We start from the raw sequence: 27,609 nt of genomic DNA on the forward strand, positions 1-27,609 counted from the left end.
ATGAGTAGAAGCGTTCTTTTCTCTTTACATACACAACATTATGCAAGCACTAGGTTCTTCACTCTCAGTCCCAGATTGCACTCTTCCGGTGCCCAGATTCTCAATTAATTCCACTCTTCCAAATTTTGCATCTTTTGTGTCCACCCTGAGCCCCTCCAAGGTTGGAATCAGATTGAGTTTGACTTTTGGTTGTGGGGTTAGGAGTAGTAGGTGTGATAGTTTTGGGGTCCAGTGTTTAGGGTCCAATGGAGGAGAAAATGATGATGGGTTTTACATCAGAAGATGTGTAGAGCTTGCAAGGAAGGCTGTTGGGTTTACCAGCCCCAATCCATTGGTGGGATGTGTCATTGTAAAAGATGGGAAAGTTGTTGGTGAAGGCTTCCACCCTAAAGCAGGGCAACCTCATGCTGAGGTACCTACTTTCTATCTATCTCTCTAAATTGTTCTATGTTATGTAAAATAAGAAGTTGGCAAAAAAAAAACTTGTTTGTTTGTTATGTACTTATTATACTGTGTTTGTGTTCTTTTGTGGTCTGTTGATTTCATTGAATTGGTGTTTTAAACTGATGATAAGCCTAAACAAGGTTTTAAATTGCGGTCTAGGTTGCGATTTCATTGCATTTCCTTATATCGTGGAAAATTGCAGACTAATGCGGTTGAGGCTGAAATTGTGGTCGCCAACTGTTTTTATAAAATCTTTGTCCTTGAATTGTGGAAAATTGTGACAAATGTGGCCACAACGATTATGGTTGCAAAGACCCCAAAATCCTTGATATTGTAGAGAGCCCCAAAATGTTTTTAGGAATATTTATAAATGTTGTCTAGGAATCAAATATTTTTACTGTCCATTAAATAAGCAAATAAAGGTAATGCGATATTTGTCCCACATTAAAATTTTCTTTTTAACTAGAGAATGTTAGTTTCCCCCTTTCATGTGGGAATAATTTTGTGAGAAACTTGTATAAAAAGTATTTTCGGAAAATAATGTTTCTTATGAATGTTATTATTTGAATAACAATCAAACATGGGAATTCCGAACTTCAGATTTTCTAAGAAGTAAAAACTTTCCATATACCATGTCTTCTTAATGTTGTGGCTAAAAATCATTTAAAACCTTGAGCCTAATTTGAATTTAGATTGTGTTTTTTGTAAGAAAAGAAATTAGGAGATATTCTAGGGAACATGCTTTGATCGTTAGATGTTACTCTTCCTTAGAATTTAGATAGGGAGTCTGTGTTTGTTGCTGAGTATGTTGAGTCAGGAGATGAGATTGCCAGGTGTTTGCTCTGAGAGATGCTGGTGATTTGGCACAAAGCGCAACGGCTTATGTGAGCTTGGAACCTTGTAACCATTTTGGTAGGACTCCACCTTGCACTGAAGCTCTAATTAAAGCCAAAGTGAAAAAGGTTGTTGTTGGGATGGTGGATCCAAATCCCATTGTTGCCTCCAAAGGGGTGGAAAGATTGAGAGATGCAGGAATTGAAGTAATTGCGGGTGTAGAGGAAGAACTGTGCAAGAGCCTCAACGAGGCATATATTCATCGCATGTTGACTGGAAAGCCTTTACTTACTTTGAGGTAATTCAACTATAGCTCTGTCCTTTGACACCTCCACTTGCTTTGCATTAACGATTTGTGTATAGACGCTCTTTGGGTGCATAGTGGTGTTTGGTTTTAGATTTATTGATCAACATATGTTATTTTTCTTAGATAAACATGCATTTCATAGCTCAGCCTGTTCCTGCATCGCAGATATTCTCTTTCTGTCAATGGAAACTTCGTGGACTTACTTGGAAATGGAGTTACAGACTCTGGTGGATACTACTCAAGGCTATTACAAGAAAATGATGCAGTCGTAACCTCTTCTTCCTTATTCAGTGAAAATTTTTCAATTCCTACATCTCAAGAACCTGGGGCCAACCAACCAATTCGGATTATAATACATAAAGATCATAGTTCTTCGAATCAAATTCCACTTGCCATCAATGAAGTTGCTGGCAAAGTGATAATCTTTACGGACAATAAAACAGAAATAGCTCTAGAAGTGGCTCAACAAGGAATTGAAATTGTAGCGCTGGATCAAATAAATTTGGATGTGATCTTGGATTATTGTAATCGTCAAGGATTGTGCAGTGTTCTGTTAGATATTAGAGGGAGTTTCAGTGAGTTTGAAGAGCTTGTTAAGGAGGGTATCAAGAAAAATTATATTAATAAATTTGTCACAGAAATTTTGCCATTTTGGAACGGATGTGCTGAGCCAGATCCTCTACAGACAATGAAGAGCTTAGAGCTAGGAGTAAAAGTGGTAAATTTGAAGTCCAGGGCCTCTGATCAGAGTGTTGTAATTGAGGGGTGTTTTAAATTTGAGTAAATGGGATCACAGGTGCCTACCAACTCCCATTTACCAATCTCAGTGTCATGGTTTTTGTCGAGGCATTATTTGCTATAGGATAAAATTAAAAAGCAGTTATTGTATTTTTTGGCAGAAAGGCGAGGGTTATTGTCAATAATGATCTATATTTTCATATTTTCTGGGTTAACATGTTTCTTAGCTTTAAATTTTGGTTGAATGCAATTACTTTGTCTTGAAATTTAAAAGAGATTGTGCCAGCATGATGCTACCTTAGAGTCTGGCCTCATGTTTCATGTGAAATGTAAGCCGTGGATGTTAGCAGTTTGATTGTGTTAGTTTAACAAAGGAAATTAGAATGCTTGGTTTAAGCTTCTTTTTGCATTGTTTTTTCTGTCAGAGTAAAACAGCATATTTTGTAATTCAAATAAACTTTAATGAATTGTTATAAATAGGGAAAATTGCTATGAACTATTTTGAGATCTTTTTAAATGACACTCACCTCCCTTATTTATTCAAGTGATACATACAACCTCTTATATAAGATAATACTATTTGTACTATTAAGAAGGAACAAATTATTAATATAAGTGTTAACAATTGAATAAAATTTGATTTTTTACTTAATTTTAACTTCTAAATTATATCCTAAGTATCACGCGTGTTTTTATTTAAAAAATATACCAGTTTCAAAAAATAATTTCAAAGAAAGAAATGAGAAATCATTATTTTTAAAATTGAAGAACAACAAAAACTTTCATTTAGAAATCATAGCATTGTTCGTAACTTAGAAATAAAGGATAGATATGTATATGATTGTCAGCATATGAAGATTTTTAATTTTTTTCTTTCTCCTACTTCAATTAACGATGTTAACATAAGGGAGATGAGTAGTTTTTAAAGACTAGACGAGAGATGTGTTTAATTTAAACAAACCTTAGGAGTTGAATGCAATTTTTCCTTATAAATAAGGTATAGCCGGAGATAAACTATTTTTAGTTGACCGTTCAAGAGATTCCAAGGCTATTAATATTATATTTGTTGTCACCTAGAAAGTTTAAAAGGAGAACAAGTTATCAATGAGCAAAGCTCAACATTTCCTCTTACGGTTCCCAACAAATGACAAAACATTCTCCTCTTATCAGAGTGAACCTGTTGAATTCGTATCTCTTTTAAAGATATATCGCACAGCTGCTTTACATACCAAACAATTATAAAACAGCGAGCAACAAAAGAGGGCAGCACTTCAAAATCTAAAAATCAAATAGAACCCAACTTTGGGAGAAAAGATCCTCGTGTTTCATTAAACAACTTCTTATATACATGCCGTAGAGAAAGTAAATGCCTATTAGAACCTCTGGTTCGTCCTAAAAGTACATATATAATCTATAAAAACAAAGGCCTGAATTGATGACCTTATATTTACATGATTATGAATTAATGATATATACAGATCCAGTTCATAAGCAGAATACATTCGAAAAGCACCATTCTGGCCGATTTGAGGTAGACTCTGCATGTTGGTGCAAGTGTAGCACAATTATCATTAGTGACTACATAATATAATTCCTAACTACAATTAACTTGGTTAAACAAGTAGCATGTACAGAACCACCTCAAGCAAAATTTGAAGTTCATAGTAAAGTTCCCTTTCATCTAGGAGTTAGGCCAGCCATTCGGTGAATGCTCTTCAGAGAGGCTATTTTGCTTTGCAACAAGGCGCGCATGAATTAAATTTCCAGTTGTGATTGCTTCTTGGATGTCTGTGTGCGCCTTTTGGCAGAGTTCATCAAGTGCAAGCATGGGAAATGGCTCCTCTATAAGAACTCCAACCTACAGCAATCATTTTCACATTATTGGATTAGCTTTCTTCTACCCAGAAAATATCTGGAGTTGCATTTCAAAGAAGAGAATTTATATACATCTACTTTTATTTTCCATCTCATTTCTATTCCATTTTCTTCCTATTTCTTCTCATCACTTCATTTATGACATCACATCTACCACTTTCTCTCTCCACCTTTTCTTTTTTCTTACTATCTCTCTTCCTTCCACTCCAATCACCTCCAAAATGGGGTGAATGTTTATATTTTTTTCCTCAGGAGAATTCATCCATCAAACACTTCTGAATGTGTTCAATCATTTTAGATTAGAGGTAGTCCCAAATCTACTGTAACAGTGCAAAATTGATTCTGCAGTCTGTGTTGGTAGGCAACTATCTGCAAATTCGATAATGAGGACAGAAATTCTAAATTTCTAACAGTGTAAATTCAAAAGTTAGTATCTACCTTTTGTGCATAAATCTTATACCAAAGTGCAGCAGTCCAATGGTTATGCAAAAGTAAACCAAATATTTTATATGCATAAGACACCCATAATTTCTTCCACAATTTTTACATAATCAACTCTCTAAAATCTAACAGCTGGAATGAAAAGCATTGTCATAATTACTCTCCCTTATCTTTCAACATTTTTCCGTCAATCTAAAACTGTTTACCTAATGCATATTGCATACTGAGAAGAAAGGAAAAAACAAATAATGTGCAATAGCCCAAAGGCCCCAATTCTGTTGCCTGCATCTACAATAAATTAGATAATAAATATATTAAAGAGTCAAGGTAAGAAGGGGAACATACTTCTTCAATGCAAAACAAAGATGCAGCACTAATAAAAGTAGCAGGAACCACAATCCATTGACAATCATCCCAAAGTATGATAGGGAGCGTCAGATGCCACAGGACAAGAAACCTTGAGGTCAAGCGAGTATATGATAACGGAATGGGAATACCCATAAGTTGTTCACATATGCCAATTCCTTCATGGAAACAAGATATCTTTGACTCCTGTACCACAACGAGGGAAGTGTTACACAAAGAATTACCACAGTTAAGTGTTATGTTAACAAATCCACTTGTACAATACAACTTTGTCAGTTTGCCACAAAATCAATCAGGAGTCAGAAAAAAATTACATTTTTGACAAAAGTGTTATTTCACATACAATGTTTCCTAATCTAACATGTACTATGATGCTAAAAAATAAGGTTTAAAAAAGTCCACAATTGCATCTGCCTTGACAAGATTTATGAATCACTGCACCCTTAAAATGTCAAGGTTTTGGAATCATCACGACTGTAATTGTTATTTCCATTTATAACCAATTGACAGATCTTGATGTTGGCTAACTAAAACTACAACAACATCAACCAAGCATGACGCCAAGCATAATTTAAAATCTTGCTAACAATTCCAACCAGTACATACCAGAACATTCCTTCTAGAATCCTCCAGTTTCAGCAACCGAATGCTCTGTGAAATAAACTCAATAATGCAATGAGGCCGGTGCTTGGAATTCATGACCACAGCTAGATCATCCACTTCCAGCATATGCTGAAGATCCCTCCTAATATCCGAACCATACAACACGTGACACTGCATTCAAACAGCAAGTTTCACCATCATTCAGAAAAACCACCCAAATCGAAGGAAGCCAATCAACAAGTTATAGGTTTCAATAAATTTCTCTATACACACTTTTAATAAAATAAGAAATCAAAGTAAACTAAATTCTTCCAAAAAATTAAAATTAATTTATATACAAGTTAATTTGTAAAAGTTCACTTCTCCAAGAATTAATTTTTAACTCCTATATAAACTAATTTTAGCTTACAGATAAATTTATTTCATTTTTTTCTTTTTATTTTCTTCTCTAATGATTCGGAAAAGTTTTTATCTTTTTTATTTTTTATCAACCAGAATTACACAACAACAAAATTCAGATCTAATACCTTTTGCATACTTCCAAGTCTCCCACTAGGCCTTGTGCATACTTCCAGTAGTCTCCCACTAGAATGACCCTAATGGTCGGAAGAAAATTATCTAAACATTTTAATATAAGAGTCCATTTGAATAATCTTATCTGGAAGCGCTTTTTTGAAAGGAAAAAAAAGAAATTCGAAAAAAATTATATATATACAAATCCTAGTTTATCCATCAGTTAAAATTAATGATTTTAAATAAGTTAACATGAAAGAGGTTTTCCAAATTAAAGTTAATAATTGATTATGGAGACATCTTTTCTTGGTAGGAGTGTTAACACAGATCGTACGTATTAAAAAACAGTGTGCAAGTGCAACTAATTGCAGGCACATTTGTGTGTGAATTGAAAACCTTAAGCGCAACGGGGAAAGCGGCGATGTACTGCAAGAGGGCGTGCTTGATGGGGAAGTCGTCGGCGTTGTCGACGACGATGGCGGCGACCTGTCTGGCGAAGTCGTGCGTGGCGGCGATGACGTTGGTCCAGGCCTTCTTGCCGTCGACGAATCGGGCGTAGGAGGCTTCGGTGCGGAAGACGAGGAGGAGGGCGAGGGCGGGGGCGGTGAGCTGGTAGGGGAGGGTGGAGGCCCGGAGGAGGGGGAGGAAGTCGGGGAGGAGGTGGAGGAGGAGGGCGGAGTTGTAGGCAGCGATGGCGGCGGCGAAGGCGGTGAAGAAGAGGACGGGGGGGACGAGGGAGAGGATGACGCGGGAGGAGAGGCTGGAGAGGAGGTGGCGGAGGTGGCGGAGGGAGCTGCGGTGGTCGCGCCAGTTGAGGTGCGTGTAGAGGGACCTTTTCTTCTGCATGCCCCGCTCCTGCACCGCGTCGGCCCAGTCCGGGACGGAGCGGAGGAGGGAGATTAGGGTTTGGGCTGGGCCGGAGGAGGAGGAGGAGGGGGGAGGGAGGGAGGCCCGGATGGGGGCCTTGTTGGGCCTGGAGGTGGAAGGCAGAAGAGGGAGCCTGAGAGGGCATTTTGGGGAGAAGAGGGAAGAGAGGGTTGGGGGTTTGATCTGAATTCTGTGATGGTGGTACATTGAGTTGGAGTAGCAGCAGTGGTGGAAGCAGAGTAAGGCATGAACATCTTACACTTTCTTTTCAAATGGGTGGCTCATTTTCAATTTTCACACCAAACCAAACCTGTTGGTGACATGGGTGACTAGTGAAGTGCGATTTTACACGTTTTACCTACTCTTTCCCAACTTTAATCATAACTAAGGATGGCAAGCCTCGCCTAGGAAGATGAAAATTGATTTCATACTTATTTTATATTGGACATCCATAAATTTCTTAAATATTCATGAATATTTATAAATTTTTTAATGTTATTAAAATATTATATTATAAATAATTTTATTTATATTTAATATTATTAAAATATTAAAAAATAAAAATTTATTGTTAATTTTAAACTTGTATTTAGCATTAATTTTGTTGAAATAATAATAAAAATGTAAGATAATTAATAACTTAATATACATTAATCTCACAAGTAAGTTAAAGTCTCATCACAAAGTTACAATAATTTAATCTTATAATTTCAAATGAAAGTAAATAACTTACAATACATAAATTTTATTGGTCCAATCAAAGCTAGAAAATCAATCAAATTACATCCAACATAATTTTATAACATACTTAACACATGTTGGTAACTTCATCAACATCATTTTTGTAAGAAAATAAGATGAGAGAGTATAGTTTTAGAGTTATGTGTTACAAGGATAATTAGGATATTTAAGAAATATTATTAAACGGGTATCCGCGGGTATGGATATCATCATACCCACTCTCGCCCCGTTTATAAACGGGTAAAAAATTATTCGTCCTCATTATCTGCGGGTACCCAATTAGCCTATTTATTTATTATTCGTAGCGGATTTTACTCGCAGATACCCGCGGTGCGGGTATTTTTGTCATCCCTAATCATTATATATATATATATATATATATATATATATATTGATAATCATCTATACACTGCCAGTGTAAAAAGTTTTTTACATTGACAACTAATCATATATTTTAAAATTTATTTTATTTTTATTTGATTAAATAAATAAATGACATATTAACATGATACTATTAAAAGATGTGATTGGTTACCAGTGTAAAAAAACTTTACACTGACAGTGTATAAGTGATTAATTCATATATATATATATATATATATATATATATATATATATATATATATATTTATATATATATAATAATTTAATAAATTTACTTTATTCAATAATTTATATTATATATAAAATTATAATAATTTAATTATTGAGTTAAAAAAAATTTAATATATAAATTAAATTTACAAATTTTTAAAAATTATATAATATTTTATTTTATTAATTCAAATTATAATATAAAAATATTTCATATTTTAATTTTAAAATAAAATAAAATATCATATAATTTTAAAATTTTAAAATTTTACAGACCTAATTTATTCATTAAAAATTTTAATTAAACAGTTAAATTATTAAAATTTAATATAAAAATATAAGTTATTAAAAAATAAATTTATTCTAAGTGTGTGTAAGTAAATTATACACGCATAGTCGCGTACAATATAGCAACAACAAGCAACAAGAAATTGGCTACTGTTCATGAGTGACATTGAATTGAGACCCTTTTATAAAGGTCTTTTGGTTTTTGTAAACAGAAAAAACGTGGGTGGGTCATTAAAAATTAGTTGGATTCAAATGATAAATCCATTTATCATTTAAAAAAATAAAATTAAAAGTTGAAAAAAAAAAAAAAAAGACAAATCAGGGTTATATATATTTATTCTCACATGAGTAATTGCAGTTGCACTTAAGAAAAAAATTAGAAATACATACTACATGCAAGCAGATGATTGGAAAGATTTAATCGTTAAAAATTAATCAAGTTACATATGGTAAAAAATTTAAAGTCTATTAACTAATTAATGCTAACATTAAAAGCTTTAAAAAAATTATAAACAAATTACACACTTAAAAGTAGATTACATATGTTAAATATTAATTAAAAAATAAAACATAAAAATATGCTCGATTAGATTTTAATATTTTTAATTTTTCAATTTAAAATGTTTGAAAAAAAAAATATAAGAGTAATTTTTTTATCAGTAAAAAAATAAGAATAATTTGCGAATCAATTTTTAAACTTTCGAAACAAATAGACATTTTTTTTTCTTCGAAAAATAGTGACACGAGAGAAAGTGTAACCTCAAATCTGAACCTAAACCTAGTTCCTCAAAATTGAGAACAGAGGTTGAAGTGGAGATCATATTTACAGTCATGAGTTTGATGAATCCAAGAACAGAGAAACTGGTGAGAAGGTTAACCATTGTCACCACTGTTGCTGCTTCCTATTTTCTCCTTACCGCTGACTATGGCCCTCAACCCAATGCCCTCGACCCTGTAAGTCTTCTTTTTCTCTCAAAGCTACCCAACATAGATATCCAATTCTATTTCCAACCTTTGATTATGGGTAATTTTGTGGTGTTGATGCCTGTTTGTTGATTGTTAAATGGAACTAAATTTAGATTTAAATGGTGAATGCTGTAGGTAACATTATAAAAGGGCTTGTGAGGATGTCCATCAATCACTATGTAGCTTCTTGGTTATTTGTGTTATTGACTCACATATGTGTAGGTGTTTTCCCCTTCAAAACTATTCACACCATCAAATTTTTCATCTTTGCAACCACATATATGTGAAGTAGGAACCAGGTTGTAATTAAACGGTTCAAAATTCTAATGGAAAGAGAATGGAGGAAATTACTTTTTTTTTTCTCGTTGTTGTTGGTTTTGCTGCTGTTAAGAAGGTGTAAAACTTGGCGTGGGGAAGGGGATGGTATTGTAGGCTAAAATGCTGGCAAAGCAGCTTGGGTTGGATTTCAACTTGGGAAGTGGGAACAAACAGCCCTCAAAAAGACTTGGTGGCCATTTTTGTTATTACTCTTGGGCAATTTTGGACCCATAGGTAGTATTTGGTAGATAACGTATGAGTTTTCTTCTATGGTGTATTTCAAGAATAGGATAGAATAGAAGTTAGAACTGCTTGTGGAGTTAAAGTAGTACATTTTGGTTTCACCAGTTGATCCGTGCAACAAAATCTACCTTAATATGATGAGAAGCTGAGAACAGTAAAAAGAAAACACAAAACTGATACCAGACATTTTGCGTCATCTAGAAATTGCATTATGAAATAAAAATATGGCATGGGACTTGATCCGCAAACCGCAATTGCATTGACTTTATTGTATTAATTGGAATACTCAGTTCTTCTGTCTCAGATCAAGTTGATAGGTAGTAGATAAATGACAATGGTCAGAAATCAATATCCTAATTTATGTTTAATTTTCTTTTTATTGTTCTGTTCATGAGGGTTTTACGCCTTGGTACCGACTCTATTGTTTTTTTCATGTAAAATGTTGATGAAACAAAAGATTTATAAGGTTTTTATCATTTGCTATATGGCTACATTTACGTTAGTTTGTCTTGTTAATTTGAAAGTTAGATCTAGAGAAATGACCCAAATAAGAGTTTCCTTGGTGGATTAGAACCTGTGGCCATGCAGAAGCAATTGCAGATGAATAGGTGTCCTTCACAATTAGAAAGGTTCTAGATAGAATCTCTTCCCCAGTAGTTATCAGGATGCTAATACCTTGTAAGGTAACATTAAATAAACTTTAACCTTGATGAACAGCTTAGAGGTTACAAACTTTGCAGCTCCTGCTTCACTTGCAGGACTCTGAGAATAATTGGCCAGATGAATCCAACCAGCGATCAATTTAACTTTGTTTCAGCCACTGCTGCTATCTAAAGCTTCCCTCGACTGCCACAAATAGTTTCTTGTTTTTCTTTTATATTTTTGTTCAGATGGTTTAACTTCAATGTAAATTTTTTTAAATGGCAGATGTTGTAATTGAATTCTATGGGAAATTTTTTTTTTTCTTGCTTCTGACGTTATATTTTCTTAATGGAAGATTAAGAAGCAAATACTTTCAGCAGAGAGCACCGTGAAAGAATATGTTTTTGGATCAAAGAAAGAATCTCAGGAAAACCAGACGGGGAAATTGGACAGCAACAAGGATCGCCCTTAAATGTATGGTAGTCTTGTATAGGAACATCATGCTGAGTAAAGGTTTTCTTTTAGCCGTTTGAAAATGGAATGGTTCAATGACTAGAGGCCGAAAACGAATGAACGGTAGATTAACTTGTCAGCATCAATGCCGTTAATAAGACCATAACATCATAGTCATGTTTTGGGCTGTTGCTCCCTTCCCCCACCCTTTATCTTATTATGTATCTGCATCTGTATTGTTTTTCTTTCCTTTGTGGTTTTCTTTTATGTGGATTTGAGTTAAAAAATTGTAATTGAGAAGGGTTTTGCACATTAAATAAGCAGTTGTGTCAGTCAAATCCCACCTTCTAAAAGCTGTTATTCTTTTTTGGTTTTTGTCTAATAATGATTCATTGAGTGTGCAACCACCGGGTATGCAAAACATAGAGCAGCAAATAAGTCGAGCTAAAAAAATGGTTATGCGACTGTTGTATAGATCACATTTACTAAAATAGAACACTAGTGTTATTGGAGATTAAAAATGTCAGACGTCTTCCATTTCAAATTCATGTCATGCTGCAAGTCTCAACGAGATTTTATTTTAGAGTCACAAATTAAATCTCCAAGAGTCATAATCTAACAATCCACAAAAAGACATAGTAAAGTATCAATAATTTCATCCCTTTTATAGGTGCCAATGTTGAAAAGGTATCCATTAATTACTTAAACGATGAAGACTAGTTTGAACAAGTTCTACTTTCTTCCACGACTCTGCTTTTTAATTGAAGCAGAGTTATGCATGCATATTACAAAAAAAATGGTTTTTTCACATATCTTGTTAATTGAAGTCATGAAGGGAGAGAAATAGAGAAGCATGTAGAGTAGACGTAAAACTAGAGACATGAAAAACTCAAGACTGATACTATTATCATAGTTCACAACATTTTGGTGACATGATGCATGGCAATAGGAAATGAACACTATTTGGTGTCCTAAACCCAATGATTTGCACCCGACAAAAAGCAAATCTTGCTAGGCACTCCAACACTAAGTACACAGCTGCGAACACCAGCTTTTAACTCTTCACATATTTTAACCTTTTATATTGAAAAAAAATTGCTTAAGTTTGGATTCATAATCAATCAAATCATAGAACTAAATGAACATCCTAACCGACCCAACAAAAAGGGGGAGGGGGTGTTACAAACACTCATCCAATCCTTGTTTCTTGATGAAATCCTCAAACACATGCAACATTTTGGGAGGGTGGAACTATTGGTATCCAAGATGAATTTTATAATCAATGGGGGTAGTCATCAGGCATAACAGAATCAGCAAGAACTTGTCTCTGTACAACGTTTTCATTTTTGCTTGGTAGTTGCATTCCTCTTGGATTCCAGTGTTGTTCCATCTTTAAGTGCTGCTTGGGCTTCATTCTCCATGCCAAGTCCTGTGAGGGCAACAGATTGAAGATAAGATGCTATGTGCCATACCGGAGATACAACTTGTGCCTGCATCGCATCGTTCAGTGCTTCCTGAGGCATGTCACTGATGAGATAACACAAACTGCGTCGTGCATAGACTGTTGGAGAAACCATTGTTCCAGTATCAATAAACTGCACATAAAACAATAAACTCTTAATGACTAAAATAGCATTAGAAGCCAAATCAAACAGCAAATAGAGCTGCTAAATAGGAGGGATCAAGAGGTGTTGCTACAAAAGTGATTCATTCATAGACTTGAATCAGATCAAATCCATAGTGTAAAATACTTCATTCTTGACCACTACTCTTATTAACAACAAGAGACATTGATGTGCAATTGTGCATCTGTACTAAGAAACCTAAAGCATCATTCATATTGTTACGAAAATCTCACATCAACTAGATCTTAAGGATCTAGTCACAATCAGATTCAGTTTTATTTTAAATTTCAATATTAACTAGAAATCTATTTTGTGACATGCAATTTCATTTAATTAATCAGCAGGTTTTAAAATAAAATAATAAAAAAAAGGTAAACCAAATTTAGATTAGTTCAACTTATTAGCATAAGAATATGTTTGGATAAATTTCTCCAAAAAACACTTATTAAGTTAAAACTAGCTTATAAATAAGTTAAAACAAAGTTTTTAGAGAGAAACTAATACGAGAGCATTCCTACAAATTAATTTATAGAGAAAATTATTTCATCTTTTTTTTTTCTCATCTAGAAATGCTTCCAGAGAAGTTTATCCAAAAAGATTTTAAGTAATCTACCTGAGAGTAGTTCTCAATTGCTAGTCTAAAATCTTTCTGCCGGAAAGCAGCATCCCCCTTTTTCTTGCAATTTAATGTTTCCTGCATTTGATCAGTCCACATCTGAAATGATAACTGCAATATAAGTTTAAGAGAATACACAAGTTAGCATCTTTTCAAGAATACATATTTATATATTATTACTTCATGGTTTGTGTGAAAAGATAACCCAAGAAGATATACAATAAATTAATAAATTATCTAGATTTTGCAGGAAAAATTAAAAGGTGTGGTAATTCAATAAAATATAATTTAGATAGAGAACCTCATTTGCCACTCCTTCATCATCTTTATAGCCAATATTTTCCAGAACTTCATGTATGGCAGTCAAGTCCTTTCTTGAGCATGCTTCACCAAGAGGAGATAATGAAGCAAAAGTAGTACTATGTTGGATGCCCATCAAGACATGTGAAGGAACCTAGAATGAAATGAGAATCAACACTCTTGGTAAGAAAAAATAATTACAACTTCTTCCAAAAATGATTAATGACACTATTGTCATCAAGTACCTCATGCATGTGTGTGAAGATATAATAGTCTTTATACAGATGATACACAAATATCCATAATAGAAAGAACATGCCTTAACCCTAAAATGGAGCTTAAATAAATGTTTGTTTATTCATTTGAGATATTGAACACACGTTACAAGAGAATAAATGTGAAGAAAAAAAAATAGTTTTGCCTACACATCCATTTGAGCCTTTGAGGTCACTTAAAACAAATAAACAACAGGGGTATTTATACTTCAGTTTTGATCATAAAAAAACATCTTATCTAATCATGAAATTAAATTTCATTTCGATTTAAATTGGCATAGATATGATATCAAATCCAAACCAATTAAAACTGGCATTGGATTCAACTATATCTGTTTCTAAACATGCAGTTAATATTAAATAAATATAAAAAAAATAGTAATTATAATTATAATGAAAATATTAATTTAAAATAACAACTATCACATCTAAATCATAAATATTAGTAAAAAAAAATTAAAAATAAATATTAAAAAGTGATCTACATCTTAATAAGATGTAATTGATATATTGGAATTATAATGAAAATAAATTAGTATCATGATTTCATAAATTTCTACTTATACAAGTATGAGTAGCACAGTTATTTAAAAAAAAAAAATATGTATATGTACATAAGTTTGGTTTGGATCGGACAGTTTTCAAAATTAGATCTGAAATTCACTCCAATCCAAGAAAAATTTTCAATTTTATTTTTTCAGTTTGTTCAATTTGGCTTTGGCAGTTTGCATTGAATTGGACCAATTTATTAACATCCCTACAAACAAATAGCAAGTGATGCCCCGCTATTACATAATAATAGTAAACAAGATCTCAAACATGATACGCATTGGTTACTAATAGTAAGTGATGCCCCACTATTACATAATAACAGTAAACCAACCTCTGTTTCCTTCTGAAGAGGAGCCAAAGCAGCTACCAATGATTTTGGATTAGGCCGTTCTCTAGGTTCATACTGTAAACATCGAGATGCCAAGCGTACCAACTCAGTTCCATCATCATCTGAAAATTGTCCTTCCAAACAAGAATCTGTCAGCATCTGAAGATTTCTTCCACGAATCACATCAAGGGCCTGCACCAAATTTTCTACTGATTACATATGCAAGTTTACACATAATATAGCAATATATAATTAGCTGCAAAGGGTTTGTTATAGATGGAGGACATGGGAGGGTAAGTTTTGAGTAGAATTCATTCTTATTAGGGAAATTTCAAATGAGGGAAGAGAAATTGGGGATGATCTTCATTTAATTTTATAAACATTTTAAAGTTTCCCAATTTAGACTAGTTTCAAGGATTTTAACGTCCAATCAAAGAAGAAACTTGTTATGTTTCCATGTGGTTTTGATTCCCTTTCATTTGCTTTTGATTCCTTTCCTACCTTCCATCAACCTAACAACTTAAACTTATGAAATTCAGGAATTGTTAGGCATTGACACCAAACCAATTAGATTTACTTAGAACTTTTAGAACCCAAACTAAATTCATAAACCATCCTGTCACGTTGACCGAGTTAACCTATGCCTATATTCTTTACCCATTGATAAGAATGACTTACGTGACTTGGGGGGATATGCTTCCCACTGAGAAGGTCAAGCAAAAGTGTGCCAAAGCTATATATTACACTTTCTGGTGTTACTCTGCCTACAAAACAAAGAGGAGATATAAGAAATCATGTATCACCCATCTCTAATAAAACATAAGTGACTATAAATGTTTAAATGCAATACAGATTTTCAATTAAATATCACAGTGCTAAACATAAGCAAAAAGGACAAAACTAACAAAAAGAAATCCATTATATGGCATACCAGTTCTGAGATACTCTGGAGGGGTAAATGCCAAATTTGTGCTATAACTTTTCCCATCCCTGCTATTTTTCATAAGACCAAAACTCGAAAGCCTAGGATTACCATCCTGCAAAATTCTAACACAATTTTTATTAATCTAATTATTTGGATGTACATAAAAAGGGGATACAAAAAAACTTGCCTCATCAAATAGAACTCTATATGCATTAAGGTCATGATAAAGAGCACGCCCTTTGCTTGTGCAGTACTCTAGAGCTTGTGCAAGATGTAGAACAACTCTTAGTCGCATTGCCCATTTCATAGGTTGTGTTTCCCCTGATTTAGACACACGACTACATTATTTCACACCATACAAACTCAGCTGTCTGTCATATCGAAGCATCACTCCAACAACATGGTCATAACAATATAGCAAAGAAAACAGGACATTAGAAGAGACAGGGAACAAATCTCCGGAAATCTACCTTGTGAACATAACTCGGTAAAAGGTCTATCTTATAATGTTTTGTTCAAAGTTTGAAGGACCTGGAATCTATGTTTGAGAAACAATGTATAGATTGATTCCAGGGTTCAAAATTAGTAATAAAAATGTTGCTTCTACCATCCAAAATCAATTTCCACACTTCCCAATACAGCATATTTACATAGAAGTCCTTATAGAAATTGGATGCTTAGCTTATAGGAGCACTTCCTGGTAATTTGACACTATTAGCAAAATTAAAGTATATGGATCTATGAAAGCAGTTTCTAAAGAGAAGGGGGGAAAATGAAATTACCAAATAAAAGTTAGTCATGTGATGATAGTCATAACATACTATACTAGCACCCTTTCTGATGTCTTGAGATTGTCCAACTCAAATAATAATCAACAAACATATAGAGAAAAATGGGGTTTTTTATGTTAGAGGGGTAACTTTTTTCAAAAATTCCCAAAATGAGTAGTTTTTAAAAAAAATTCGGAAATGGGTAAGTCGTGTTTGTGAACATGACTTCTATTTAAAAGTTGTGTTTCACAAACCAAACACAACTTCTATTTAAAAGTTGTGTTTCACAAACAAGACTTTTTTTTTTCTTTTTTTTTTTTTAACAAGTTAGAAGTCGTATTTATAAACACGACTTTCATTATTTTAATATTATAAAAATGGCAAAGTCATGGTTGAGGCCACAACTTACCTTGTTTTAGTTTTTCTTTTTTTCTATTTTATATTAAAATAGTATTTTTTTTGCATAAAATTAAAATAAAAAAAGGAAATTGTGGTTTTAAAACATCACTTTAGTTTCTTATAAAAAAAATAAAATAAAAACAAAATTCCGTGTTTGTGAAATAGAACTTTCATTTTAACAGTTGTGTTTCACAAACACAACTTACCCTATATCCGGAATCTTTTAAAAGCTTACCCATTTTGGGAATTTTTGAAAAAAATTACCCCAAAATGGTAAAAAATCCAAAAAAAAATGGACAATGTCATGAAACTTCCAAAAGGAAAAGGTTAGAAATTTGGTGGCTTAGGTACTGATCAAGTATGTTGCACCAGTAAAGCACACACAGCAAAGCAAAAAGCAACAAAATCGTAAACCACAAATTTAGGACATGGTAATTAGATGTTCAATACTAAAAGGATAATAAAAAATGAATGAAAGGAGCTCTTACAATGGAAAAGGTGCTTTGCAAGTGTTTCATTGGGCATATATTCTGCAACAAGTAACCTCTCATCTCCTTCACAACAACAACCAAGCAAATTTGCCAATCTTTGGTTACGAAGCTGACCAACTGATCTTGCTTCCTCCTGCAGTTATGGAAGAAAATTCTTTTGATTAATTGAAAGTGAAAAGAAAAGGTGAAAGGAAGGTGTACCAGAACAACCTAATGCATCATTAGCTTCACAAAGACAATAGAACCTAAACATTTTAGATTAGTATCATTGGCCAATTGAAAAAAAGTATATGTAAATACAATGTTAACCAATAAATACACTTGCATGTTACCAACAATACAAATTTACCAGACAACATGGGAAGAATATATAGGATAGCCAATTACCAGTTGAAAAGTTGATTACAGTAGAAAAGGAACCCGAGAAAACTTATCATGATTCATTTATCACAGATGGTTTAGTGGCACTAGTCAAGATCTATTCCATGTGTTTGAGTAATGCAAAGTACATAAATCACGCAATTGTGCAGTGCAAGATCATCAACAAAAGAGTTATGGTCAAGGTTGAAGAAAGCATGGGGGTGGAGGGCATTTACCAAAAACTGCCGAGCATCAGGCCAAGCATTCCTATTAAACCGCTTAACAGCAATCCTCATTTGATTCTCCAGCTTTCCTTTATAAACAACATTAGGAGCCTTCTCTCCATGTTCAGATACAATGTTCTCAACGGCAAAACCAGATGTTGCATTCTTAAGTTGCTCAAGCGTAAATTCACGGAATGTAGGCCAGTTACTGACCTCACTACTATCCTCAATTTCTGGAACAAATGTTAAAATAAACATCTATCATATTCCTTATAATTACCTATAACTATATAGGACATTAGAGTATGACTTTACCCACCAGCATCTGGAGTTTCAATAATGGATGCCTTAACTTGTGAATCCACACAACATGGTATGAGTCTGGAGCACTGAATACCCATTTTGGTAAGCTGAAAGCAAACTTGAAGTAATGAAAACCTCTTCCACTTTCAATAATGTGCCTTTTCTGAAAATATTTGAAAATGATAACCAGACCACTGAGATCCACCTGAACTTTGTCAACCCTATGCACTGTCACAATACACCTTCATATTTGGCTCTGATGACTGGTTACCAAAGATTATGTATCTGTAAAATGTTGGGACCAGAATTGTCAGTGAATCACTCCAAAAGCTTTGTTCAAGTGAAGGTTAAAGAGTAAAGCAATAAAAATCATTTTGATCTTAGCCCAAATTATGTGTCAACATGGTCTTCAATTATTACACACAACCAAACAATTGAAACAGAATAATCCGTAGATTCTGTACTTGATTTTCAGATGCTACCAGAGCCAGGAACCTTTTGGAAGGAATAAGTAGCTGAGAAAAATTAACAATCAATAAAAGCACAACAAACATAAAAGTACTTCTTCATTTAAGCATAAGGTGGAATATAGAACCTTTATGTTGGCAACTTCATGTTCTCATAACCACAACTAATGACAGCAACAACCCCAATTAAGATGCTCTTTAAATATGACAGTCTAACTACTACCATCTAAGCATTAAAAGCTAAAGAACATCAGACATGAAGATGTAACTGCATTCCTCCAAATGTGTAAAACTAAAACACAAACACTCACATGCTGAACATTTAGCTTCATATATGATAGCCTACCTACTAATATCGTATTCTTAACATCCACCTTTTTTTTTTTGTTTTTTGTTTCGGAGTCAACTCAAGTTACACTCAAGTCTTCAAAACGAAAATGCCGAGCAAAAAGCATCAACTTTTCCAACCTACTCAAAAGGCTACTTCACCTTTAAACTTGTTCTAACCTTCTCCAATTGCTGAGGAAAAAGTTGAACCACCTTGAGCTGAAAAAATGTCTCTCTTTTCTTTTCTTTCTCGATCAAATCAACAGCTTTTACAAGATCCACATTTTCGCACCAAAGACCCTCGTTTTGCAATCTGCAAAGTTCGAGTCTTTCCCTCGATCCAACCAAACCCCACTAATCTTTTCTCCTCATGAAATCAGGATTTTACAAAATCACCCCCTCAACAGATCAAGTAAATAAATATTCAACCCCAAATAAAAAATTCAGATTTTTATGAACACAATCAACTGAGGAGGAGAGAAAAACAGGTGTTGGGTGAGAAACTCAAAGCTGAACTGAAGATCTGTGTGAGAAGCAGAAGAATAAGAAGATGGTGATGAATGATAGAGCTAAGGCTTTGGATTTCTGACATTTTCTTTTTTAGCCTTTTCGGTTTTAATAAATAATAAATATAAACAAATCAATTATTACCGACATGTCATGAGTGTATGTCATGAGTATATATTCAAAGATCAGGAATCTGCATGTTATTTAAACAATTTTTTATTGAGAATTTGTTGGCACAACACATTTGCTTGTGGGTTTTATTTTAATTTATTATTTTCAATGTTTCGACTATAAATACAGCCACACATATAATAACCCTATAATGGTTAGTTAACTTTAACTGTGATTCCAACTAGATTTTACGTGCAATATATTAATAAATGAGATTAGAATCCTTCAAAAAAAAGAATAAAACTACATGTGATTTCCCTTCAAAAAAAAAAACCGCATGTGATTTTTTAGATATCAGTTAGAATTAGAATTTTATTTCAATAATCTTCTTGATTATGGTTTCCATCAAATATATTAACTTAAATACTGAAATGAAACTATGAAACAGTGCTAAAAATAGTTAAGAAATAAAATGTATCAAATCCATTGAACTAGAACTAATTAATTTCCTTTTTTATCTATAGAATATTGAAATCATGAATTAATTTGGGTCACTACTTTGAAAAAGACTGAATTATTACCCAATCTTAAAATTACAAGAAACACATACCTGGTCAAAGGCTTATATATATCCACCGCCAATTGTTTTGGAGGATTATCTGGTGTCAGTGGTGTGGCTAAGGCTTATTTGCTGGCATAGCAACCAATGAAGTTGTGCCTTTTACAATAACTATACCTTAGAAAAAGAGCATGGAAAAGCTGGCAAGCAATGAAGCAATGTACCAAATTGTTGAAGTAAATCGAGTTTAATGGGGAGAATTTTATTTGTAGTGTAGTTGGTAGAAATCCAAAAGAATTACTGTTGAAGTAAACACGGTCAACCAAAATATAAAATAATACTCTTCCAAAGTAAATAAGTTATGATATGTTTACTTTAAAGAGTATTCAAATTTTAATTTATTATTTTTTATAAGTAGAAATTATATATATGTACCATTAGTCACATAATGAGTTTCTAAAATTCTTATGTCTGAAGTTCAAAGGAATAATTAATTAATTATCAAAATAATAAGAAAAAGGTACAAAAGAAGCAAGTTGTTTGTGGTTACTTAAACTGTACCATAAAAGAAAATTAATGCTCTTTCATCCTGTTCCCAAGTTGACTGGGAAATAACTGAAACTGGTTGAAAAATTTGTCACATACATTGAGAGTTGTAGCTTATCAATGTACAGTAGTTATTAAAGGTATCCTTTTGCACATAATGATGTTTAATCTAGTGTAGAATTTTTGCTTGTATATGTCTTGCTTTAGGGAAAACATAAAATGATTGTGTTTAACAATTCCAGCAGGATTTCTCATGTTCAATTAACAGGGGGGCTGCTTATTGAACTCATTTCCAACTATGTTGTCATTGTGGTCTCGCATACCATGTACAGGGCTGCTATTTTTTTTTTCTTTTTCATTTTTATGGTATAAGAAGATAAAACACCACCTGATATATCGAGGATTAACGTTGATTAAACTTCTGAACCTGTCACACCTGACTTTTGATGTTGGTGAAGTATGTTATCATCGACACACAAAGTGGCAAGCTGAAACAAATGGCTTAATATATCCCTCTACATAGAATAGTTATATTTTAATGTATGGGGATAGCCATTTAAATTTTTTATTTTTGAAATACTATTTAGATATAAAATATTATATTTATTAGGATATTATTTAAATTTTAAAATATTTTATTCATTTATTTTATAAATTTTCATCCTCTTGTAAAATTAGGATCTAAAGTTAACAATTATAAATTATTGAGATGAGAAGGATTATTTAAATTGTATAGAAAATCACCGTCTTATTAGATGAGAGAGAGTGTCAAAATAGAAAATTAAATATATTTATTGAACAAATTTTTTTGCTTTACTGAATTCAATTGCATTATAAAAGTTTAAATCAAAGTACATGAATTGTATTGTTCTGGTCTCCATCATGAAGGATTCTTTTTTTAAGAATTTTGACAATTGATTGATATATTTGACTGAATGAGGAATGAAATCTCAAATATAATTAAGAGTCATTAAAAATTGATGAATATGTTTTATCATCAATGATTGATTTGAAAAATTGAGAAAATTTTCAATTATGTGACACTAAGGTTGATAAATTTTTTGGAAAAAAAATGCATTCCAAAAAAATCAATATCATATTTTATTATTTAAATTTCACAAAAAATTAAAAAAAAATATTAAGACAAAAATAAACCAATAGATTTCAAGCATGAAAATTAGAGGCGAAATAAAATAAGTTAGTGCACATAACCCGCTACATTCACGTAACTTTTGTTTATCACTTTCTTTTATAACTTGATCTGATGAGCCATTAAATTAACTTGTCTAATTGAATCATTTTTTGACCCTTCTAATTTTTATCCTTTATAAAGATAATTTAATTTTTATAGTTAATTTCATTTTTCAAATAGTCTATTCATTCTTTTATATATATATATAAAAAAAAGTCTAGTTAAATTTTTATAAAAATACTTTAATTTTTATAATTTAGTTCAATTCACCGTTAATTTAATTTCGTTAACACACCTAGCAATAATAGTATTGATAGTAATTATTAAAACAATGATAATAATGATTTTATAGTAATTATTTATAATTTAATTTTAATTTTAACTATTTATTTTCAATCAATTTGAGTTTCTTTAAATTTGTTATCCAATCTTATAAAAATAAAATAAAAAAAAACATTATTGTTTAAAAAGTAAAGTATAAAAGCGACATAATTCAATATGATTATTCTAATTTAATATATAAGGTGATTTTTTTATGAGAGATGTAAAATGCAATAAAAGACAGAAGACCTTGAAAGAAATTCAAAAAAAATATTTTTATTAAAAATACTGTAACGACCCAGCAGGTCACTACACTCATAATTGCAACACACCGGAAACACTAGACAGAATAGAACGAGTATATAAATATAGGATCTAGAATATAAATATATACAAATGTTCCAATCCGACTAGAATTAGGGCGTACAATATAAAATACAATCCAAAATAGCCAGATAATGGCTTAACATCCAAAACATCAGCCAGTTAAGACTCCCCGTCCTCTGACAGCTATAAGCTTGCTCCTATCACAAATCTAGCCCTGCTCTGCTCCTATACAAGTATGATCATCGCAGTCCAAACACATGGAAACAACAAGGGTAAGCTAGTATAAAAAGAACAAGATATAGGGAAATTTTTAAGTAATAACAGCAATTACAACCATCAACAATTCATCCATAAACATCCTGTCAGTTATTACCACACAGTTTATCAATACACACAAAATGCGTCGTCACGCATATCACCTCGGAGATCTCCTACAACACCTCAGCCTTTCGGCCTACAATACCTCAGCCTTTCGGCCTACAACATCCAATATCAACACACAGTACAACACAACTGTACAGCTCAACATATCATCTTACAACAATGTACAAGTGATACAACTCAACATAATAACTTACGACAATATACAACTGATACAACTCAACATCAGCAACAGTATTATCCACTAATCATCACATCATATTCGCCTATTTTAATTCAACTCAAACATTATTAATAGCATGATCAATAATTTTGCAACATACAACATATAATACGACTCACCCGTCTTGTTTACAACTCATCAATCATGCAAAATTACCCACCCAAACAACACCAATCAACCTAAGCACCTAAAACAACTTAACCAATGCTGACAGCTTGACCCCTCTTCACTAAAACAGCCATATCTGGAGTTCTAGAACTCTTTTTTGGGTGATTCCAGCGTCATTGGAAATCTAAGATCCAAGGCTACAACTTTCATGAAGACTACAAAGTCCAATTCTGAAAGCACAAAGGCGCTCAGCGCCTCCAAAGCGCTTAGCGTTTTACCTCCACAGATTCTCCTCTAGCTCTCTGCCCCCAAAGCGCTCAGCGCTTTAAAACGGCTCAGCTATTTGGTTCCAGGTGGCTCTCTACCCCCAAAGCGCTCAGCGCCTTAAAACGGCTCAGCCGTTTGGTTCTAGAAACTCTTCCGTGTCACGAAACTCCCAAAGGGCTCAGCCGTTCAAAACAGCTCAGCTGTTTGTGACAGCAAACACAATCCCTCCACCATTTTTGAACAACAATCCTGCAAAAACAAGAAATCCAAGCACATGCAATCCACCCAAAACACCCCATTTTCATCCAACAACCCAAAAATCAATTCTTTTTCAACATGCAACTATGAAAACATCAAAACCCCAAATTTTCACTATTACTCCGAAACCCCGAAAACCTTAATTTCATCATTCTCAACCAAAAATCACCAAACATCAAACAACTAAGGAGTTCTCAAAACTCTCTTTAAACCAAAAACTCAGAAAAACCTAGCTTCCCTTACCTCGAGCAAAGATTCCGAGCTTCGGGCAAGAGAGAATGGAGAAGGAAAAGCTTGAAAGAAATGGAGAACGGAGAAGGAAGAAATCCGAACACTCCAGCTAGCAATCCAACTACTCAGCACCTAAGTTCACCCAAGAAGGAAGAATCAGCCAAAGAGTAGGAGGAGTTTGAGGGTGTATGAGTGAATGAGAGAATGGGAAATGAGAAATGAGTATAGGGGAAAGGAAAAAAAAAATACAAGCGGGCCTCACAATCTCCCCAACAACAAGAGTTTTCGTCCCCGAAAACAAACTTACTTGGGAAAAGAAATGGATACTGCACCCTGCACTGCTGCTCCACCTCCCAAGTAGCTTCACCAGTAGCTGCATCCCACAATACTTTCACCAGAGCAATAGACTTGCCCCTCAACTCCTTCAGCTTACGATCAATTACAGCTACCGGCAACTTCTCAAAAGTCAGGTTCTCCTTCACCTGCACATCATCTAACTCCATCACATGACTCGGGTCATGGACGTACTTTCTCAGCTGGGAGACCTGAAACACATCGTGTAGGTTTGAAAGAGACGGCGGCAAGGCCAACCGATAAGCAACCAGACCCACACGCTGTAAGATCTGGTAGGGACCCACGAATCTTGGTGTCAACTTCCTTGCTTTCAGTACTCTACCCACACCAGTAGTCGGAGTTACCTTCAGAAACACATGATCCCCTTCGGCAAACTCCAGAGGCTTCTGCCTCTTGTCAGAATACGACTTCTGCCTACTCTGAGCAGTCTTCATCCTTTCCTGAATCATCTTCACTTTCTCAGTGGTCTGTAAGATTAGCTCCGGACCCACCACCACTGACTCACCATCCTGGTACCAGCACAGAGGAGTCCTACATCTTCTGCCATACAACGCTTCAAATGGTGCCATCCCAATGCTTGCATGAAAACTGTTGTTGTAGGTGAACTCAACCAACGGTAGAACTTCCTCCCAGCTACCCAAGTGGTCTAACATACAAGCCCTAAGTAGATCCTCCAAGGACTGGATTGTCCTTTCTGACTGACCATCTGTTTGCGGATGATAAGAGCTCAACTTCAACTTCGTGCCTAAAGCTTGGTGTAGACTCTGCCAAAATCTGGAAGTGAACCTTGGATCTCTGTCGGAAATAATACTGGAAGGCACCCCATGCAGCCGTACTATTTCTTTCACATACAACTGCGTCAGCTTCTCCAAGGACCACTTGATGTTGACAGGCAAGAAATGTGCGCACTTGGTCAACCGATCTACAATCACCCAAATAGCATCACTATTCCTAGCTGACCTAGGCAACCCAACAATGAAATCCATAGTAATGTTATCCCACTTCCACTTTGGAATCTCCATCTGCTGCATCAACCCACTCGGCTTCTGGTGTTCCACCTTTGCCTTCTGACAAGTCAGACAGGCTGCCACATACTCAGCTATCTCCCTTTTCATGCCAGGCCACCAGAAAGTCTTCCTGAGGTCCTGGTACATCTTAGTCATACCCGGATGTATGCTAAGTCTACTCTTATGGCCTTCTTCCAACACAACTTTCTTCAACTCAACATCCTGAGGTAGGCAGACTCTGCCCTTAAATCTCAAAATTCCATCTCTTCCCAGTTCGAAGCCAACATCCTTTTCGGTACCCAGCAACCCAAGAAGCTTCACCAACTCAGCATCTTGCAACTACTTACGTCCAACCTGCCTCAAGAACTCATTAGTTATGGTGACCGTCCCACAACTAATGTGATCCTAAGCTAACTCCACACTGAGGTTCAAATCTCTGAATTTCTCAATCAGTTCCAACTCCCTCACCATCATACTCGACATGTGGATGGATCTCCTACTCAACGCGTCCGCCACAACATTGGCCTTACCAGGATGATACATCAACTGGAAGTCATAGTCCTTCAGAAACTCCATCCACCGTCTCTGCCTCATGTTCAGCTCCTTCTGGTCAAACAGATACTTCAGACTCTTATGATCACTAAAGACGCTGAACCGAGCACCATACAAATAGTGTCGCCATATCTTCAAGGCAAAAATAACCGTTGCCAACTCCAAGTCATGAGTGGGATAATTCCTCTCATGGTTCTTCAGTTGCCTTGAAGCATAGGCCACCACTTTCCCGTGTTGCATCAGCACACACCCAAGACCCTGGTGAGAAACATCACAATACACATCAAAGGGCTCACCAGAATCCGGCAACACCAACACAGGAGAAGTAGTCAACCTCTTTTTCAACTCCTCAAAACTCCGCTCACAGGCATCTGTCCAAATGAACGGCTGCTCCTTCCTCGTCAGCTGGGTTAGAGGCGCTACTATCTTAGAGAATCCTTCAATGAACCGTCGATAGTAACCTACCAAACCCACAAAGCTCCGAATGTCAGTGACAGTTCTCGGACGCTCCCACTGCAACACCGACTCCACCTTTGCCGGATCAACAGCGATCCCCTCAGCTGAAATTACATGGCCCAAGAACTTCACTTCATCCAACCAGAACTCACATTTTGAAAGCTTAGCATACAGCTGATTTGCCTTCAAAATCTCCAGCACCACCTTCAAGTGTTCTCCATGCTCTTCCCGGGTTCTTGAATAGATCAAGATATCATCAATGAACACCACCACGAATTTATCCAAGAACGGCCGGAAGATCCTGTTCATGTAATCCATGAACACTGCAGGGGCATTGGTTACACCAAACGGCATCACAACATACTCATAGTGACCATACCTAGTCCTGAAAGCAGTCTTCGGTATGTCACCCTCCCTCACCCTAATCTGGTGATAGCCTGACTTCAAATCGATCTTAGAAAACACCGATGCTCCCCTCAGTTGATCCATCAAGTCATCTATCCGGGGAAGAGGATATTTGTTCTTAATGGTCAACTTGTTCAACTGCCGGTAATCCACACAAAGTCGACTACCCCCATCTTTCTTCTTCACCAGCAACACAGGAGCACCCCACGGTGAAACGCTCGGTCGCACCAACTGCTTCTCCAATAGGTCTTCCAATTGACCTTTCAACTCAATCAGCTCGGCAGAAGCCATCCTATAGGGAGCCACTAACACTGGCCCCGCACCTGGAACCAAGTCAATGCTAAACTCCATTTCCCTAACAGGAGGCAACCCAGGAACGTCATCGGAAAACACCTCAGCAAAGTCTCTCACCACATCTATCTCAGAAATAACTCTCTCAGTCTCCACGCCTATAGTAGCCAGCAGAAGACAACACTCTTCTCCATCTCTCAGCAAAGATTCAGCTTGGCCAGCTGAAATCAACAACTCATCCTCCTCTTGTGGAAAGATCAACCGTCTATTGGCACAATCTATAAGGATACGATTGGCAGCTAATCAATCCATCCCTAA

The 27,609-nt window shown here is 34.7% G+C and overlaps 4 protein-coding genes and 1 long non-coding RNA gene across 11 annotated transcripts; 3 read left to right on the top strand and 2 right to left on the bottom strand.

Moving 5' to 3' along the window:
• On the top strand, positions 1–2,596 carry LOC109795523 (riboflavin biosynthesis protein PYRD, chloroplastic). Its single transcript, XM_020355060.3, has 3 exons — positions 1–412; positions 1,278–1,576; positions 1,751–2,596. Exons 1-3 carry the CDS (start codon positions 41–43, stop codon positions 2,367–2,369), a joined length of 1,290 nt encoding a protein of 429 aa, XP_020210649.2. The 5' UTR covers positions 1–40; the 3' UTR covers positions 2,370–2,596.
• Positions 2,597–3,593: 997 nt separating this feature from the next.
• LOC109795534 (voltage-dependent chloride channel 1, chloroplastic) lies at positions 3,594–7,358 on the bottom strand. Of its 2 annotated transcripts, XM_020355078.3 has the most exons (5): positions 6,518–7,358; positions 5,612–5,779; positions 4,985–5,191; positions 3,964–4,181; positions 3,594–3,861 (listed from the first exon to the last, which is right to left on the bottom strand). In XM_020355078.3, the coding sequence occupies exons 1-4, from the start codon at positions 7,193–7,195 to the stop codon at positions 4,005–4,007; spliced, it is 1,230 nt and encodes a 409-aa protein (XP_020210667.1). In that variant the 5' UTR covers positions 7,196–7,358; the 3' UTR covers positions 3,594–3,861; positions 3,964–4,004. The 2 variants fall into 2 exon arrangements, with proteins under 2 accessions (XP_020210667.1, XP_020210659.1); XM_020355070.3 differs by having other exon boundaries at positions 3,594–4,181; positions 6,518–7,357.
• A 1,981-nt stretch (positions 7,359–9,339) lies between these two features.
• LOC109795589 (uncharacterized) lies at positions 9,340–11,571 on the top strand. Its single transcript, XM_020355133.3, has 2 exons — positions 9,340–9,565; positions 11,136–11,571. The coding sequence occupies exons 1-2, from the start codon at positions 9,443–9,445 to the stop codon at positions 11,250–11,252; spliced, it is 240 nt and encodes a 79-aa protein (XP_020210722.1). The 5' UTR covers positions 9,340–9,442; the 3' UTR covers positions 11,253–11,571.
• Positions 9,722–11,108, top strand: LOC114916104 (uncharacterized). Its single transcript, XR_003804456.2, has 2 exons — positions 9,722–10,821; positions 10,897–11,108. It is a non-coding gene; the product is annotated as an uncharacterized LOC114916104 (long non-coding RNA).
• Positions 11,572–12,106: 535 nt separating the features above from the next.
• Positions 12,107–19,822, bottom strand: LOC109795485 (serine/threonine-protein kinase BSK3). 6 transcript variants are annotated; one of them, XM_029271947.2, is made up of 12 exons: positions 19,376–19,822; positions 18,607–18,686; positions 18,418–18,508; positions 18,111–18,331; positions 17,512–17,647; positions 16,042–16,175; positions 15,861–15,966; positions 15,608–15,693; positions 14,933–15,121; positions 13,776–13,928; positions 13,472–13,585; positions 12,107–12,828 (listed from the first exon to the last, which is right to left on the bottom strand). In XM_029271947.2, the coding sequence occupies exons 3-12, from the start codon at positions 18,497–18,499 to the stop codon at positions 12,574–12,576; spliced, it is 1,476 nt and encodes a 491-aa protein (XP_029127780.1). In that variant the 5' UTR covers positions 18,500–18,508; positions 18,607–18,686; positions 19,376–19,822; the 3' UTR covers positions 12,107–12,573. The 6 variants fall into 6 exon arrangements, with proteins under 6 accessions (XP_029127780.1, XP_029127774.1, XP_029127778.1 ...); XM_029271941.2 differs by having other exon boundaries at positions 19,358–19,822; XM_029271945.2 differs by having other exon boundaries at positions 19,243–19,822.
• Positions 19,823–27,609: the final 7,787 nt, after the last annotated feature.

Source organism: Cajanus cajan, chromosome 3 (assembly GCF_000230855.2).
Source record: "Cajanus cajan strain Asha chromosome 3, NIPB_CcT2T_4, whole genome shotgun sequence".
Taxonomy (NCBI): domain Eukaryota; kingdom Viridiplantae; phylum Streptophyta; class Magnoliopsida; order Fabales; family Fabaceae; genus Cajanus; species Cajanus cajan.